The sequence below is a fragment of the Choristoneura fumiferana genome, chromosome 20, assembly GCF_025370935.1.
Source record: "Choristoneura fumiferana chromosome 20, NRCan_CFum_1, whole genome shotgun sequence".
Lineage (NCBI taxonomy): Eukaryota > Metazoa > Arthropoda > Insecta > Lepidoptera > Tortricidae > Choristoneura > Choristoneura fumiferana.
Genome location: NC_133491.1, coordinates 9,131,295 through 9,151,014, shown reverse-complemented (window position 1 = coordinate 9,151,014; position 19,720 = coordinate 9,131,295). Strand labels below are relative to the sequence as shown.

Sequence of the window (19,720 nt, the reverse complement as noted above, 5' to 3'; positions counted from 1 at the left end):
CTGGTTACCGCCCGCCCAGGTACTATACTATAAGTCCATTCAAGATAACATTGGACTCTAGAAGGTCCCAGAAGAAGGGGTTCTAAACATTTTTTGTGAAGTCGTAATAATCATGCATGATGATAATATAGGTACATACACATGTAGAATCCGCTTAATAATCGCATAATAAGCCATTTTACGCCGTGCAACTGATGATGAAGACCACAGACAGTCTTTAACGCAGTTGCTGATGAAATGAAAAAAATTATAACAAAAAATTTAACCGAAAACCATGTGAATATTTTTCTACCAGTCTGAGAAGTCGGTCGGTGCCTATACTGTAGGTAGTGTTTGGGTGCCTTAGCACGAACCAGCAGGACTGATTGATGATTGAAGCTCAACCACAGAATAGATAATAGTTCAAGCCCAACATAGGTATAGTGCGTAGGTGAGGTAGATGACTATGGGGGGAGGCTCCAATAGAGAGCTCTCTCCAGGCAAGTGTTATGCCTGGGGACCGAAGTCCGAAAGAAGAGCGTCGGAACTTGTATATATGCGACCGCGTTGAGAAACTTCGATAGCGCGATGTAAAACATGGTCGGAGTTTCTATTGTTGTTCACTAGATGGCGCTAGGAGTCGCTACATGACTATAGGTCCACTCCTGCTGGCTCGTGCTGAGGCACCGACCGACTTCCAACTGGTAGAAAAATATTTTCATGGTTCATTATTTTCGTAGTAGCCCTGCAGCTCCGGTATCAGCAGAGCTACTACGAAACTCGAAACGCGAAGTTCGTGTCGTGCGGTCCCTCTGCAGGGCTACTACGAAACTCGAAACTCGAAGTTCGTGTCGTACCGCCCCTCTCGCTCTCGTATTAAATAGTATAAGTGTCAGAGGGACCGCACGACACGAACTTCGAGTTTTGAGTTTCATAGTAGCCCTGCAGATACTATTTAATTATTATACTATTTAATACGAGAGCGAGAGGGACGGTACGATACGAGTTTCGTGTTTCGTAGTAGCCCTGCGGTACCGAATCCGCTTATCGACTCCGACACTCCTTTAGTATCATGTAGTATTATGTGTGGACGGTTTAGCGAAATCCAACGATGGCTCGCCGGCGATCCGAAGCGTGGCGTTAACGAACACCTTTGTTGGCCCGGTGTGGACGCGCCATAATGAGCATGTGTAACATTGGCTAATGTTTTTTTTTTTCTTTTTTACCCGACTGCAAAGGGATCAAAGATATTGGTGAAAACGCAGCTTTAGGAACAGAAATTTGGTTGCAGACATCGAAATCGATACCTTGTGTTCAGTGAGGTGTATAAGACTGACTGAATACAAGGTGCCTTATTTCGATGTCTCCCGTGTATATTTTCTATTTTTTTCACATTTAGCGTCACTACTTGTTTTATGTATTTGAAAAAACTACGAAAAGAGAGAAAAAAAACTGGCCAAGTGCAAGTCGGACTCGCGCACGAAAGGGTCCATGCCATTATCTATACATTATTAGACACTAGTTGCCCGCGGCTTCACCCCCGTTGATTTTTTCTGTATTTCCTTCCATAAAAACCTTCTCCTGACAATAACGAACACAACAAAAAAATAATGAGCGAAATCAGTCCAGCCGTTCCCGAGTTTTGCAGTTAGCAACACATTTTACCGTTCATTTTTATTTATCTCGTATCTCTTTGGGAGGGATCTATTTCATTTTAGATTAACTGTCAACCTTCTGTACAGATACCGGCAAACATCTTGAACAAATGGCTTGTATCTATGACTTCTATGACGACTTTTACGGACATTTACGAGAAAAAGAAAATGCGTTTTAAATAGACACTCCAACAGTTTTATAAGCTGTTGCTAGTGCAGTCTTGCTAGACCTACAAAAATATCTCTACATTTGCTCATTTTAGCTGTGTTGTGCTTTGCTTGGGCATAACAACTTTATTCATGAACGTAGAGAAATCTACCACTGATTTAGAAAAACTTTAGTTGACAAGAAACTCAACAAGGTATTTATATATTTCGAAATAGATCTTGCATTACTTGCACCTAAAGCATGTAAACTTGGCCAATGAGTGCTATAGCGAATGAATTCGCCACTAGAGGCGCTAGTGTAGCGTGAGGTCTCCGAAATGTCAAATCTCATAGTTTTTGAGTGAGCTACGCGGGTTTATTTATAATTAGAATAATTGTGTGAATATTTTGTAATATCTGAAATTAATTATGGCAAATATGCGTTCCGGGGCAATGAATGTCTGTGTTTTGAGACAGTTTTGTCTTTCGGAAACCTTTGTCCTCCCTTTTTTCCGAACAAAACGGGGACTATGCAACACTGTGGCATGTTCGATATTTTGATGGTACGGTTTTAAGGTGTATTAAATATGATTTTAATCTAAACTTTGTTTTCACGCCCGTAATAACAGACTTTGAAAGCCATACTTAAAAACCTCACGCAACAGTGCGCCATCTAGTGAGACAAAAAACGATAGCCCTCATTATGTGACATTCCGACAATAAAAAAGAAAACTAGAGTTTTTAAAAATTTTAGCTGGCTACACAGAATACCTGTCAAAGGAGATCTTGGTGGTTTTGTTTGACGGTTTTATTTTCGCGCCAATTCCATTCCCCTACTCCTCTACCTTTGTTTGCATTTGCCTTTGCCTTTCTTTGCTTCTACAACATCAACCACAACCAACCCAACTAAGCATTTCGTATTGTCAACATTGTTTGTTTGTTAGTCACAACCGTAAGGTTTATTATCCTAGTGATAAGTAAAGCTGTATTCTTTTTTAAAAATCCTAAGACTGTTTAAAATGCCTTCTGAAGTGCAAACTACTCTTAAGTTCACTCGTTTAAGCGAGCATGCTTTCCCACCTGTTAAAGGTTCGGACAAAGCTGCGGGATTTGACTTAAAAAGGTAATTGACAAACCAATAAAACTGCTGCTTATAAAAGGTTTTAGGCGTAATTATATTAGTAAAATCAAATGCCACATAACTTGTATAACCTAAATGTCCACATTATTGTCGTTCCTCTTCCGTAGGTTTTTATTCCGATCACATAATACCGATCACATTTTGTATTCCAAAATACATCTTTTTCCTTTAAGTATTCAGCAATCGCAATTGAGAGAAAAAGATCTGAGAGGATCTGTATCATTGGCTACTAATTGTTGCTTACGGTAATTTTTTTTTTCAGTGCTTACGATTATGTGATTCCTGCTCGCGGTAAAGGGTTGGTTAAGACCGACTTGCAAATTGAATTACCATCTGGCTGCTATGGCAGAGTTGCTCCTCGCTCAGGCTTAGCTGTTAAAAACTTCATAGATGTTGGAGGTGAGTAAATTTCATATAAATGAGGAATATGACAATGAATATGTTATTGTGTTCATAAGATTTTCATATAGGTAGATCATTTTGAATTGTGAACAGAAATGTATGGGCAACATACTTAAGAAAACTCTGTAAATGAAATTTCAATACCATTACTACTACATGTAAAAAGGACCATAGAATAGAATAAATTCAGATTTCTCACATAGTGAATTTCCATGTCGCCTAACATAGGCTAGGTCTGTCTATTTGTCCTGCAGTGACACTACACACTTTATTATTACAAAAAATTCAAGACTTTTAGTTCCTTTTTTGGAACAAATTGTCTACAGTTGAAGAAACTGAATCACTTTTTTAAAATTTTTAGACAATCTTGCCCTTGTACTACCAAAGGTACAAAATGTTTTATGTTATCAAACAGACCTCATAATACTAGTGTAAAATAGCCTGTCACATACACCCTCATTGTAAAAATAGACTTTTCATTGGTTTCTCTGTTTCGTAGCACCAATGGAACCAAGTGCACTTAATAAACTGTTGTGCTAAATTTGTAGATTTTTTTTTATTAAATAACTGCTAGTTTCTTCTAACCCTCAAATAGAAACTTCTTAACCCCAAATTAGAGAACTTATGTAGTTAAAATTTTGGATATCATTCTAAATATTGTCCACTGCACACTGGTCAGTCTTAAAAGTAAACCAAGTATTATTTAATTATTTGACCCATTTTAATTATTTTATTATTGTTGGAAACTATAGTCTTATCAGGAGCTGAAGGCATTGGCAGAGAGGCATACAAAATGGCGATTACTACCATCAACAAGAGAGCTAGCTCGAACTTAATTATAATGATGATGATGGGAAGTGTTACTGTAACAATTAAAATTATTGTACTATACTAAGTGCTCAACTGCTTTCTACACTGACTAAAATTATAGCTATTCAGAGGTTTATAGTCAATCACGCTTTTCTTTTACAGCTGGTGTAATAGATGAAGACTACAGGGGAAATGTAGGGGTAGTGCTGTTTAATCATGGTGATCAAGATTTTAATGTTGCCAAAGGTGATAGAATAGCACAGCTCATTTGTGAAAGAATCTTCTATCCAGACTTGGTGGAAGTTGCAAGCCTCTCTGAGACCAAGAGAGCAGATGGAGGCTTTGGTTCCACAGGAACTCAATAATAACACCCTTTATGTGATAATTTAATATAGTTAAGGCTCATTTTGTTACATTTCTGTTCATTAACACGTTTTTTCATTAAACATATTAATAATGTATCTGTTTTATTTATTCAATATTTTGTTCAAAGTTATTAAGAACACTTTGTAACTCTACTTTATCAGGCGGAGTTATAACTGTAGGAGCTGCTGACACAGGGTCCTTGTTCCTCATCAAAAAAGGCTTCAGGAAACTTTTGATCTTGCTATCATTTTGAACACTGAAATCAAACTCTGCCTTTTCCACTTGTTTTTCAACAATATCAACATTGTTGGTAAGTCTAATAATGACATCATTTACTGTATTTATTTTCTTTGATAATATTGTTATTTCGCTCCGGTATTTAGTAATATCCTCCGTAAGAGCGGATCCACATTCACTGTTCTTCGTCTTGATAATTTGTAGCACACTTGTTAACTCTTCCAGCCGCGTCAACATGTTGTCGATAACATCCTGGACTGTCTGGAATCCACTTGATAGGTCCAACTTGAGGTAAGCTGCGTAATCTTGCACCACTTCTTCCAGCATCTTGCAATACTTATTATTATTATTATACTCCAAAGTCGGGATAACCGTACTCAAACAAGCTCACGAATTTATCTAACAGATCTGTCAAAAGTTTTGACAGTTGTCTAAAGGAAAGTGGTATAAAGTGCAAAACTTTGATAATGAGTTCCATGGTTTTTCTTCAGTAAAAAACCATGGTAAAGACAATTCTCGCTGTAACTTCCTCACGATTGCTACCTTCATTGCATTGCATTGCATTCTACACAAGTTAGTTCTTGTGAAAGAGTATTATGAAATTTGAGAGGGGCTGACCATGACATTATTAATGTTCATGTTATAAAGTATGGCATAAGGTACACCTTAATTGCCTAAGGACATAAACATTAAAGTTTGAGGACAATCTTTCGCAAATATTTCTTCGTGCGTTTTGATGAACTTCTTTATAATTTTAGTATAAGAGTTGGTTTATAGACTAATAACAGTAAGTAACACGACATTTTTTGTCCAGCAATTCTGTTAAATTCTGTTTGAGGTAATGATATAGTTGCTTAAACTTTAAAATGTCATTTTATAATTGTTTTCTATGGTTGTATCACTACAGCAGCAGGGCTACTACGAAACTCAAAACTCGAAGTTCGTATCGTACCGTCCCTGTCGCTCTCGTATTAAATAGTATACGTGTCAGAGGGACCGTATGACACGAACTTCGAGTTTCCAGTTTCGTAGTAAGTAGCCAGGGCTACTACGAAACTCGAAATTCGTGTCGTGCGATCCCTGTGACACTTACACTATTTAATACGAGAGCGAGAGGGGCGGTACGATACGAATTTAGAGTTTCGTAGTAGCCTTGCAGATACTATACGCTGTCTGTGGTGTGGTGATCAGATACAAGTGTCAAATGGAGTGGATAGTGGCTATTATTTTCAGATTTTTGTATTTTATTTGTACAAATTGAAAATACAGAATAGAATGCTTCCTTCGACAGGCTACTTTAAAGCACTCAACTGTCCTTTTTATGACAGTGGCCTATGTGAGAGACCTTATTGTCATTTTCGTCATGTTAAGAAAGATTTTCATAGCTCATCGAATGATGGGATTGAAAGTGGAGCGATCTTGCAGAAACTGGTATCGGCGGCGGTGCAAAAGGTTCTTCAACAAACAGAATCATCATCGGCAGTATCATTACCTCAAGTAAGCGCCGCAGAGAGCATCGAAGACCCTAACAAAGCGGGTACTGTTGCCACTGTGCCTAAAGCTACATACAATCCAACCCCTATCTCAGAGCTGAAAAAAATAAACAATTCAGACACTGTAAACACTGAAGAGGTTAACGATCCTAAGAAGAGACATATCCCTGTTCCTTACACCCAAGGAAACCTGCAAGTTTACCTATCAAAAGAAATTTTGATAATGATATTTCTTCCAAACCTTTTGTATTCATACCTCCACCTTTGAAGTATACACCGGGAAGTACTGAGACTATACAACTGGATCCATATACCCCTAAAGGTGGAATTGAGTCTACAGAGAAGTATTTACCTGGTGTTGAGACTGAGCTGCCAGAGTACACCCCAGATGAAAACCAGACCTCGAACAAAGTAAATTACATTCCATCAGATAAGAGTGTGGGTAAAAAAAAGAATGTGTTAGAATACAAGCCAGCCAAAGTAGCAACCAAAAAGGATGTCCCATCAGTTACCTATCAGCCCACACCTCGGTCCCTCGCTCCATGTTTTTCTAGTGATGAAGATGAACCAGAAATCAAAAAACAAAAACTAGCTAATGACCTAAATGGATTAGATGATCTCGGTCCAGAATTTGACATATTAGATCAAATATTAGATGAAGAAAAACCTAAAGATCAAACTAAAGAAACAAAGGATATCGAAACTAAAGATACCAGTAACAAAAAATCATCAAAGAGCCACAAAGAAAATAACAATGATGAAATATGTAAAAAAGAAAAACCGGAATCTAATAAAATTGAAAACAAGAAATCATCACATGAAAAAAGCAAGTTGGGTAAAAGGGATAGAACTAATTCTCATAATAAGGAAAAAGACGAAAAGAAGTCCAGAAGTTCTGATAGAAAATCAAGTCACAAAAGTTCAAATAGAGATAAGGATAAAAGTAAAACTAAAGAAAAGGATAAAGAAAAAAGTAAAGATGAAAAAAAGGATAAGCACAAAGATAAAAAACATACTAGTTCGAAAAGCAGTGATAGAGGGGCAAAGCATTCAGAAAAGTCTACTAAAAGTTCTGAAAGGCATTCAAAAAGCTCCAGCAGCTCTAAAAGCAGCTCTGATAGGACAAATAAAGAAAGTAAATCTCGTAATAGTTCTAAGAGATCAAAGGATAAAAAAGAGAAATCAAAAAAGGATAATGATTCTATTAATGGTATATCAGACACTGATAACAACTACATTTCGGATGATATTAGTGTTGACCACAATGATGAAGAAACATATGATATCTCTGAGTCAGATGAAGAAACAATAGCTTTAGAATGTAAGAGAATATTTGAAGAGTATGTTCCCACAGAGAAGACTCAAAATTTGGAAGATTTGGAAAATAAAATACAAGAAGAGCATGATGATGAGTATGTCTCTGGAAAGAAGAGAATATCTAGAACAGCTGACAAAAACATAAGAGTAGTAGCGAAGCCTCCAATCAAACCTGATTTTAAATTAAATGCTGCTCAAGCCATGGCAGAAAGATTAGTCAAGATAAAAGAATATCATGCTGCAAAGAATAGTATGAACACAAATAACACCTCCAATAGTGATCAATTATTGCTTAAAGTAGATGCAGTTAGAAATAATTCAAGTGCTAGTAGCTCTAAAATACGTATTGCACATGTGCCTTATGCAGCGACAATGATGAATGCCAAGAAAACTATACCACCCAGTCAAACTGTAGCAAAACCATCTACTAGTTCAACTGTGATACAAACTGTAAAAAAAGGTGTACAGAGAGTTGCACATATGCCCAATGATAAATTTATAGACAGACCTGGAGTCCTTGAACCACTTGCTTCAAAAATCCCAGCTAATATTAGGTCTACATATTTGAATATGATGATAGATCAGTGCATTAACATATATCTTTCAGCAGTTGATGCATATGCCAGAGCACAGCATGAAGAGTTATCCACTAGTAAAAAATGTTCCACAGTTCAGATATATAAAAATTCTGCTGTACTAACCATAAGTAGACTCAAAAAAGAACTGCAAGAATGCAATGGAGTAAAAAAGTCTGGATCAGATTGCAATGCTTTTCAGAAACTGCCACAAGCTATATCAGGAAAAACTGGGAGTGCTGGATCTTGGAGTATTGAGAGTAAAAATAAAAGACTCATTGATTCAAAAGAGTTCAGTGGTGCAAAACTTTACAGCAATATTAAAAAATGGATATTAACTGAAGAACAACTTGAAAGTAATGGTTTTCCTAGACTTCATCCTAATGGACAAAAAGGGAAAGCAAAAATTTATGTACAAAATAGACAAAAACCACCTCTAGGAAATATAAGAACATGCTGTAGATGTAAGAAAGAATTTATGATAGATAAGAAAGGGTTTGCTGCTGTAAAAGAGGAATGTATCTATCATCCCAACAACAAATACAGAGTTCGTGGCGAAGCACGATATCAGTGCTGTAGCCAAGATGGAATGTCTGATGGATGCTGTGTAGCTCCCAGTCATGTACATGAGTATTTAGATTATGATAATTTGAAGGGATATGTTAGAACTTTACCACCTGAAAAGATATCAGATGATTATGGGGTTTATTCTTTAGATTGTGAAATGTGCTATACCACACATGGATTGGATTTGACCAGAGTTACAGTAATAAACTCTGCCTGCAAAGTGATTTATGAATCACTTGTGAAGCCTCTTCATCCTATTGTCGATTATAACACAAGATATTCTGGAATAACTGAAGAAGACATGGCTGAAGTAAAAACAACCTTGCTAGAAGTACAAGCAGCTATGCTTGCCATGTTCAGCAGCAAAACAATACTGATAGGTCATAGTTTGGAATCTGACTTCAAAGCTCTGAAACTTATCCATGACACTGTTATTGACACAAGTGTTATGTTTCCTCATAAAATGGGCCCACCATATAAAAGAGCACTAAGAAATTTGTCTTCTGAGCACTTGAAGAAAATTATTCAAAACTCTGTGGATGGCCACGACAGCGCCGAAGACGCGACAGTCTGTATGGAGTTAATACATTACAAATTGAAGGAAGACATGAAAACAAGATGATGCCAATATCCCAAGATTGTAACATTTAAAAACTCAGATTTTAATGTGATAAGTGTGGTTTATGTAGCATGATTCTATTTAATTTAATTATTATACATTTTATTTGACCATTGTATGGTAAGTTCCAACTGGGTCAGCAGTTACAGCAAAATGTTGATTAGTCTGTCTTATAATTTATAATGCTAATTAAGATCTTTAATATAATTTTATTTGAAATTGAGGATGTACTTTAAATAATCCTAAGGATGAAGAATAAATTCATATTTCCATAGATTACCGAATTTATTGCATATGTAGGTAAACTTTGTATATGAATCCAATGCTCTTTTTATAAATATCATATTTTATTTTTCATGTTTCTTTTATTTCCTACCATATAACCTTAAACATAAGAGTTGGTCCAAAAAGAGTAGAAATTAAATTAGGAGACGAGACGCCACTCCACCACACTGAAAATGTTTGAGGCTTGGTTACTTTATGTATCTTTATTTTTAGTGTGGGGGGTTTATTACAGGTATGGCGTAATAATAACAACTAGGAAATAAATTGGCCACAGGGTGATGACATACAGTACATTGTGTGATGAAGTGTAGGTGTGCGGTGAGGGAGAGGGCTGTCCCCTGCCGGTAACTCGCAACCCTCAGTGCGTGGCGACATTCTGCTGATTGTATGAAGGCAGTTTGCATAACGGGGAAGAATAAACTTAGAGGCTGTTTCACCATCCATTGATTAGTGTTAACTGGGGGTTAGGTGTGATGCCGTCTCTATTTGTTTTGTTCGAATAGACGGAGACGGCATCACATTTAACCGTCGGTTAACGCTAATCAGGGGATGGTAAAACAGCCCCTTAAACTACTATAAAAATCTTGCTCAGGCTCAGGCATAAAATAAAGTGTTTACTGCAAATCGTTCCGCGGATACGTCTTTACATCTCTTTGTTACACGAAATTACTAATGGGAGATGGCCGAGATGGGGCGTGGTCGCATGGTTATAGGTATAGGGCGGTTTCAGATTAGCGTTTTGTTTGTTCTGCGCGTATGCGCTCGTTTTTGAAATACGCGCTTACACGCGCTACATAAATCGAACACGCGTGCAGCAGGGCTAATACGAAACTGGAAGTTCGTGTCGTGCGGTCCCTTTATACTGTTTAATACGAGAGCGAAAAGGACGGTACGATACGAACTTCGAGTTTCGTAGTAGCCCTCACGCGTACCTCTGTACGCCCTCATTTGTGCGTGTTTGGTCTAAAGCCGCGTCCACACCGGGCCAACGAATGTGTTCGTTGGTACTACAGGACTACTACGAAACTCGAAGATCGTATCGTACCGTCCCTCTCGCTCTCGTATTAAATAGTGTAAGTGTCAGAGGGACCGCACGACACGAACTTCGTGTTTCGTAGTAGCCCTGCTATGTGGACGAGTTAGCGAACGCCAACGACCGACCGTTGGCGTTCGCCGGAGATCCGGAGCGTGGCGGTAACATCAAAGGAATTGTACCATTACACCGAATCCAGTGTGGACGGTCGCCGAAGGCCAACGACGAAACGAACGAACGCTCAGGTTGAAGCGAAAGAGCGTAGCGTAGACGTCTGATTCCCTCCCGTATTCCTCGTCTACATTTCACGCCGTTTACGTCACTTAAAGTATGGAGAGCTCATTACAGTACATAAAACTATCAATTATAATCATATCGTCGTCGTCCATTTTTAAATTGGGAATGCAAGCCAGAATCAGGTGCCAACGAATGTTTGCTTGAAGTTTGACGCACCTTCGAAGGCCAATTAACGAGTGTGCGGAGCCAACGTTGAATATCCTTCGTTTGCCCGGTGTGGACGCACCATAAAGGACATATGTTCTCGCTCACGCTGCGCTTATAGGTACGAGCTTAATACAAGGTGTTAATTAAATAACTGAAAACCAGAAAGTAGTTTGCTCAGAATCGAGAGTAGAATCGATTACAGTATGTTTTAAATTAGGCTGTGTTTGTGTTATTAAATCTCTTTTTTATTGTGCCCAGTCTAAAAGTTGCGACTGCAACAGGCGCCAATTAAATATTTTAGCGAGGTCCGGCCCGTTTGCTGCCACTGTGTGATTTCCTTTTAAAAACGTCAAAGCGCAACTGACAAATAGGTACAAATCATGAGAGTAGAGTTAGAAATTAAGTAGAATTACTGGTGCATCCTATTTCATCCACCATTACCTCTCATATTTCGTTTTCTAGAATTTTTTTACCGTACAACGGCAAAAACTACTAGACACTGGCAAAATTGTCCTCCGATGGACAGAGCCAATTTTTTTAAAGAAACAACAACAAGTAGAATTACTGGCAGCAAAACACACTAATATCTTTTAAAATAATGAAGATATTCAAAAATAAATGTAATCAACTACTAACTTAAAAATATGTATATATATTTATGGTTTGAGGTTTTCAGTTATTTAATTAACACAAAATTTGGCCCACCCTTCATACAACATTACCGATTCTGCATACATTTGAGGGCCAGATTTTTTGTCGCTCAGTATAGTTGTTGCTTATACGCGCGTATAAAACGATAATCTGAAACCGCCGATAGGACAGGGATGGCGGACGAATGGCACGCAACATAATTGGGCACGTCGATAATGATCGAATGTCTGCAATTCATCGAGTTTTATTGTCTTCCGCCACTCTTCCGCATGAAAACTAAGTCTAAGCTTTGATGGCATGCCACAGTCAGATTATTATTGTTTTCACAAAAATAGCACGTTCAGCAAAGATCCCTGCTATGTAGAGCAACGGAAGGGGTAAATAAAAACGCCTTATAAAACCGAAAATAATATTTTACTAGAAGACAAATATTACACATACGTAAAACGTCCTTGGAACCTTTATGACATTCATTTTAAACTTTAGCATTATTAGAAAACAAGAAAATCACTACAGTATTTCAGATTATATCCATTGGGACATTGGTAGAGGAATCATCCAGAATGAGACTCGAGGAAAACATTTGTGCAGAATCTTGACACTACATTTAAAACATTTTGTTATTTTTTATCCAAATGTAGGGGTTAACATAAGACTGGTACTCTTTTAGGTAAACAATGTTATAGAAGGCATTGCAAAGTTGTGTGGACATGAAATTGTTCCTTCAAATTCTTTGTATAATTATTCGTTAATATAATTATTGCATAACATGATATTTTAAATTTTTAGACACTAACCAGACACTTCTTATGATTTAACTTCTACCTTTACGTACTATCTTTACAATATTTTAGCAAAGTGCGTTGCCTTGATTATGGTTTTGTTTATGTAAATACAAGGCTTTTGATGCAATTTAATTAGACAAGTAGAATTAAGTCGGTATTAGTTAGTTATCATCGGCAGGTAGACTCCTAAAAGTTGTTTAAGCCAAACAATAAAAATTACATTGATACATGAATAAACGTAAGCATATTTTTTTAAATAATTTGTATGTACGTAGTTATATTATAGTTCATGCACAAGATGCTGGCCTTAACATTAGTAAACAGTTAGTTGGGCAGATTAGGAAGTTAGCTGAGACCAATTTATATAAAATTCTGAAATAATGATACATCAATATACATTCACCCATTTGATTTCAGGGAAGTGTGTTACAATTATCTGTAAATTAATTTTCGTATTTACTTAACACGGGAGTCAGTGTTATATATTGTTCATTAGAATTAAGCATGTAGCTTAGCTTGGCTCTATGATAAAAAAATATGATTGACTTCAATTTTAAATTCTTATTATTAGGTACTAAAAATCTTATTGGTATATTATTGAAACGGTGTTTGTGTTGAGTAATTACTATTTAATTTACATGGTTGTCCCAATGAATGAATTTACATGGAGGTACGAGTCGGAGACCCCTCGGGCCTGTCGTGGAGCACTGGTCCCGCCCATACCCTGCTAATCAATAAATGATTGTTCTACACACGCTTTAACCCGTTTTTCATACTCCCTCCGATTTTCTTTGTATAGTTGCGCTGCCATTGAGTTCGCTGGTGAATTAGGGTTTGGATCACTTAGTAATGACTGAAAACAAACAAACAATAATATGTCATTTTGTATTTCATATTCATATTACGAGCGTTTATGTAAAGACCTGTTTAATAATTAAATAATAATGTTCACAATCAATATTAATTATGCTATATATAACTGACAACTCTGTTTGCAACAATTGGATGCAAACAAAGTATTAGCATTTGCATTAAGCCAGGGATACACTTGGCGACAAATGTCTTGCACTGCAATGCAACACATGACATTGTAGCATAGTAAAAGAGAACAAAGTAGGTTCACTACGAACAAAAGTACATCGCGCGGCTTAAATGTGGGCGCGCCGGTTGGCGCCGGTATGCACGCACCCGCCGCACGCACACACTGATAATTTAAGAAGGATTAAGTTTTCTTTAGTCAAGGCTGCGCTGCCGTCGGTGCCGTACGTTTTGATTTTAGCTCGCTCGTCTTGCGCTCGCTTCGCGAGATGATCACCTTTTACGTTCGCGTACTCGTACTTACGTATTTTTTGTATTAGGTATAGTTGTAATTAGTAGTATAAAGTTTAGTGTGATAGTTTCGTGCAAGGACACAAAAAGTAATAGATACCTACTAAAATATAGTTATAGTATTATGTGGAAACATGAGTAGTATGTACACTACACAGTCGCCATCACCACTTCGGCGAATTTATAAATAATATTTTTAAATTTAGTATAATAATAATAATAGAGCGGCAAAGAATCTGATTTCTCTAGACACAGATATAAGACAATTTTAAGTTAACTTTCATACTAAAATTATTTGTCGGTAGGTAATTAATTAATCTAAAATAGACATCGATAGACAACCCTAAGAGTCCTCGCCGGAGTAGGCAGTTAAGTCTCCTAAAGGGTCGGAGTGTGCATACTTGTTCTCTTATACTATGATTGTAGCCAACGACGTCGGGTGTCGCCAGATATGTCAGGCGAAATCGGCCGGCTTCGCTTGACATGTCGCCAACACTTGTCGTGGGATATTTTGTTCTCTAGTGTATCCCTGGCTTTACATTATTTTTTGGATTTGAAGGGCAAAGTAATAAATAAGGTTGACAACTACATAGGATAGGATAGGACAGCTCAAAGCATTTTATCGAATAACATATTATAATGGACCTGAAATTTGAAATTCAAAGACAGGTATAGAATTGTCAACATCATTAAGGCTCCGTAAGGGAGCACGCAATGCTATAACGTTCAGGACGATGCCTCAGCAGCACAATAACAAAGAATGCTGTGGCCATCGTGTTATTACATAGGTGATTGGAGAAAGGCACACATTTTTTTTTGTTTAATCTATGAAGCAATAGAAATATTTTTGTGGCTATGTAAAATAAATTGAAAGAGAAGAGAATCAGTTTCTACTACAGTGTCAATTCTTTATTTATATTAATACAACAAAGTAAAATTTGTGTGTTTATTTGTAAGTAAAATCAATTTAAAAAATATCTAACAGATAGCCACAATAATGCAGATTTACATAAGCTACTTTTTATCTCAAAAAAATGCAATGCCCTCGGGTGCAGATAAAGCTGCAGGTAATTTTTTTTAAATAAGTTTATAACTAATTTTGTAAGTATTTATTTTTTTACTAACTTTTGCCCGCGGCTTCACCCGCGTAGAATTCGGTTATCGGAACTGTGCATTTTATCGGGATAAAAAGTAGCCTATGTCACTCTGGCCCATAAACTATCTATGCCAAAAATTACGTCGATCCGTTGCTCCGTTTCGACGTGAAAGACGGACAAACATACACATTTTCGCATTTATAATATTAAGTATGGATTTATTGAATAAAAACACATGCAAGTTTACAGTACAAAACCAAAACACTCGCACATTAATTTAAAAAAAAAATAAGAGAAAAAATACATCTATCATCATCATCATCATCATCTATACCAACGATCTATCTTAAAGTTCATAATGTTCTATCTATAGTTACACTTGTATATTAAGTAAAGTAAGGTACCTAATATAAAATTATAAGAAATATTTAAGGGCAACACACACAGAGAGCGGGCGCGGGTCGTGCGCGGGCCCGCGACGGGCGTATTTGCATGGCGGTATATGGACGGCCTTCACACAGAACGTGGGCGCGGGTCGGGCGCGGGACGGGTCGTGCGCGGGCCCGCGCCCGTCGCCCGCCGTCACAAACAGCGCGCGGGCCGAGAGCAGAGTAACCAACTCTCAAAAATATTTATCCCTAAAGCTTAAGTTAAAAATCCCTAAAACTCGATTTTAATGAAAATTTGTACTTTAAAGTTCAATATTTCGCAAAAAAATCACTGAATCGAAAAATCGTCTTAGTAACCCCCTAATGGTTTTAATTTAAAAGACCCCACACTATAGGGTTGGATGAGAAAAAAAAAACCTACTTTACGTCTATGGGAGGTACCAAAAAAAATTTTTTCTTCATTTTTCGTTGTACCATTTTGTCGGGATAGTTTTCATATATATCCGTGCAAAATTACAGCTTTCTAGCACTGATAGTCCCTGAGCAAAGCCGCGTACGGACAGACAGACAGACAGACATGGCGAAAGAAACTATAAGGGTTCCGTTTTTGCCATTTTGGCTACGGAACCCTAAAAACCGTATTCATGCGCAGTAACTAGTTTATTTTGGCGTGAATAAAATCTAAGTATTTTATTTTTTTAATTAATTGGTACTGATACTTTTTCCATTGACTAGTATAAGCTTATTCCTATCGATAAAAAAAAATCAGCCACTTTTAAAATTTCATCCATCGCCCATCATTACATAAATTGGATTTAATTAAGTAAGTAAATAAAGTTTGACCTTGGTGCGCAAGCGCGTTTGTCGTTTTCCACATATATCTCGCGACACTGTATAATTCTGTGTCGAGTTGACAAAAATGTCGTATCTATTATTGGTTCTAGAACTGTTTTAATTTGTACTCCAAAAGTCGCCAGATAAACCATTTTATTCGTCAAAACTTTTTTGCGGTCGCTAAGATTTTAGCAAAAGTCGTCACTTATAGGGACTAAGTCACTAAACTGGCAACATTGATAGCCGCTGCGGGCCCGTCGCGAGTTCGACCCGCTCTCTGTGTGAATACAACGATCCGCGCGGCTCACGCGGCGGACACGACCCGACCCGCGCACGCTTTCTGTGTGTGTTGCCCTTTAGTTTATTTGACGACCGGATGACCTGACTACGAAGCTTGAGGTCCCGGGTTTGATTCCCAGCTGTGGCAGATATTTGTATGAATAATACAAATGCTTGTTCTCGGGTATTGGATGTTTAATATGTATTTAAGTATGTATTTATCTATATAAGTATGTTTATCCGTTGCCTAGTATCCATAGTACAAGCTTTGCTTAGTTTGGGACTAGGTTGATTGGTGTCATGTGTCCCACGATATTTATTTATTTATTTTTAATAGAAACTGATCACTAAGTTTTATTTGCATAAATAAAATAGATATAATGTTTTAATTACCTGTATGGAAGTTAAGATAGCTGATACATCATATGTAGGGCTCCATCTGTTTTGCAAGATGTCTAAACATATTCCTCCATCTGCATAAACATTTGGATGAAACATTTTGGAGACAAAACGCACCGTGGGTGGTTTATTGGGATACTCCTCTGTGAACTCGATGGTCAGTTTGAATGTGCCATCTTCGAAGGGTGTGTCATGGGGTCCAAATATCACAGCATTCCAGATCATTATGTTGTTGTCGGTGGGTGCTCCCGACACACCTGTGGGTGGGTCCTCTTGAAGGCTGGAATATGCAAAACAGAAAAATATAAGCTACATCTATGCAGTTAATTGGTTCCCTCTTCCGTGCCTTATAAGGGGCGACCAAACCACTGCTTAAAAAACGGTGACGGCACGGAATCGCAGGGACAACTGAGTCTTAGTAATAGGCCTCATATTAAATCACAGGAAAGGAATTTGAAAAGGTTAAATGAAATATTTTTTTTAACAGTTTTAACCACCATATTTAGCCACCATAAACCCCATAAAGCGCGCTACACACTATTACTCTGCGGTTTTGTTGATTAGCTAAATGTATGTAAAAAATTAAATCAAATATTAGTTTGATTTTATCTTAATTGTAAATTATTGCACCAAATGTTATGAATACCTGAAGAAATACAAGCACAATACCAGTTTTTCAACCAAAAATTACGAAATAATTAAGTTTTTATTCAGGCGCCTAGTATTTATGTAAAAGTAAGTAAACAAAATTACTACTTTAAATTATAGAGTCGAAATTACTAATAAAAATAATATTCTATCGTGTGTTTTAAAAAAAAGGAATGTACACACATTTTATTTCAGTGGCAACATTGTCGTAGATTTTTTTGGTCTTGAATTCCAGTTTTAAGTATACCTACTTAGAAGTTTATCATAGTACCTTTTGGTTATACAGGTGCCCCAGGAAGTAGTGTCAAGCGAAATTCTAGTGGTAGAGGACCTTAAGGGGCACCCGAATCACCCCCATGCATGTTCTGATATTTTTTGTAGTTAAGGAGTTATGGCCATTTTTCTAATTTTCTACTAAAATGCGACCACTGAGACCTATTTGCTCATACTGACTGCAATAAATGAGATGATTGCCTGTTTTTTTTATTAATGAAGAGATGAATAACAGTATCATATGACATGATAAAAGAAAAAGACGTAATACTGACCACTGTTAAAAAAAAAAAAGAATTTCATAAAGTGAGCCTAGACTTAATGCTACAAAGACTATTCAAGAGCAATTTAAAAAAAAAACAACTTTTTTTTCGAACCAACTTCAATAACTTCCTTACTATAATAGCTATACACCATTAATTTTATTGGTCTATCATTAAGGGATCATATGCTAAATTTTAATCAAAATGTATTGGGTCGAAAATTCTCACTCATTTAACTTATTGCCCCCTTATCTAATAAAATTACAACTCATATTTATTATGAAGTAATTAATTTATATAATGTCAGTATAACAAAAAAAATATATAGTTTTATATACAAATTAAAAAAAAAAAAAAATGTACACCTTCATGCTCAATGTAAGCTCTGCATCATCTCCTTGTGACACATGTGGATTTTCACTCTAAGACTTTCGCTTGACACTACTTCCTGGAACACCCTTAATGTTTTTGTTGTTAGGTTTAGGTAAATATTCAATTGAACAAAACATCAATAAACATAAGGCCAAGGCTATTCAGTATTTATATTAATGTTTAAAGTGGGTGGATCAAAAGTTAAATAATGAATTATTGGCTCTGCCAACTATTTTGCTTCTACGCTAAATAATGATAATAATAGATACTTAGGTTTAATTGAGCAAGTATTACTAATAAATACAAATCATTTTATAATAGGTAATAGAATTCTATGTTCTTGACATTATCAACACCTTTATTATTTATTAGTGAATATAGTAGTTTAATATGTGACCTAATTAGACTGTAAACAAATTATTAGTTGTTTTCTTAAAAATACTTACAGAATTAGGTCATCTTTAAAAACACTATAAACAAGCAGTTTTTTTTGTTTGAATAAGTTTCAAGTTGCTAAATTAAATGTAGGTATTGTACAGCAAATTTGGTTTTTGCTGTCATGTAGGCGCATTTTGTTAACTTAATACATAATAAAGATAAAATACATTAATCTATACAATGTCATTTGCATAAAACAAGACTGAGACTAGTTTCCTAGGTAGTGTTAGTGTACGTTTTAGATGTCGTTCAAAGAAGACGTCTGTCAATGGCACTCATTGTAATGAGTATAAGAGTACTAGAATTCATTTGGATAACCTACATATTGTAGCAACAAGCAATAAACGACGTAATATCGTCGTGTGACGTCGCTTGCTCTACTTTTAGAGTCAATGACTGTTGGTCACCCTCAAAAAGGCACCCAGAACTTGACCAGACATAACTCATAGCAGGATAAATATGTAGAACAGAATAGAAATCGATGAAAACGACAGTGATGTAATTTGATGATTCAGCACTACTTTTTCAAGAAATACACGGATATAACTTTACGTTTACATTTTGCTAAGTATTTAGGTCACAAAAATATGAATTGATGTAAAGATCAGGGATACAAACCGTTTGAAATCCCTCATCAGGCGTCTTCTGGCAGGAGTTGACATTACGATTTCACGCACCAATCACACTAACTCAAATGATTATTATTCTTAACGGGCGTAAATAGGTTAAAAAACTTCTAATATAGTCTATTTTCAGTAATTTACTACCAGTTTGTCCTGTACACAAAAGATTCTTTGTTGGTGGTAGCTATTGTGTAAAAATTTTTGTCGTCACGGCCAGTGAGATGGTTGTCAGATGACCATGAAATTAGCAATTGGTTGCGACGCGAGGAA

At 36.6% G+C, this 19,720-nt stretch overlaps 4 protein-coding genes across 4 annotated transcripts; 2 read left to right on the top strand and 2 right to left on the bottom strand.

The window, feature by feature from the left end:
• The first annotated feature begins 2,577 nt into the window (after positions 1-2,577).
• On the top strand, positions 2,578-4,595 carry dUTPase (Deoxyuridine triphosphatase). Its single transcript, XM_074103527.1, has 3 exons — positions 2,578-2,904; positions 3,185-3,321; positions 4,297-4,595. Exons 1-3 carry the CDS (start codon positions 2,801-2,803, stop codon positions 4,497-4,499), a joined length of 444 nt encoding a protein of 147 aa, XP_073959628.1. The 5' UTR covers positions 2,578-2,800; the 3' UTR covers positions 4,500-4,595.
• Positions 4,508-5,470, bottom strand: Blos4 (biogenesis of lysosome-related organelles complex 1 subunit 4). Its single transcript, XM_074103525.1, has one exon. It carries the CDS (start codon positions 5,062-5,064, stop codon positions 4,606-4,608), a length of 459 nt encoding a protein of 152 aa, XP_073959626.1. The 5' UTR covers positions 5,065-5,470; the 3' UTR covers positions 4,508-4,605.
• A 435-nt stretch (positions 5,471-5,905) lies between these two features.
• Positions 5,906-9,663, top strand: LOC141439456 (uncharacterized). Its single transcript, XM_074103747.1, is given in 2 exon segments — positions 5,906-6,406; positions 6,409-9,663. Coding segments are annotated over 2 exon segments (3,297 nt in total). The 5' UTR covers positions 5,906-6,012; the 3' UTR covers positions 9,312-9,663.
• Positions 9,664-12,113: 2,450 nt separating this feature from the next.
• Positions 12,114-19,707, bottom strand: Ubc6 (ubiquitin conjugating enzyme 6). The gene is made up of 3 exons (XM_074103526.1): positions 19,446-19,707; positions 16,828-17,113; positions 12,114-13,359 (listed from the first exon to the last, which is right to left on the bottom strand). Exons 1-3 carry the CDS (start codon positions 19,487-19,489, stop codon positions 13,234-13,236), a joined length of 456 nt encoding a protein of 151 aa, XP_073959627.1. The 5' UTR covers positions 19,490-19,707; the 3' UTR covers positions 12,114-13,233.
• Positions 19,708-19,720: the final 13 nt, after the last annotated feature.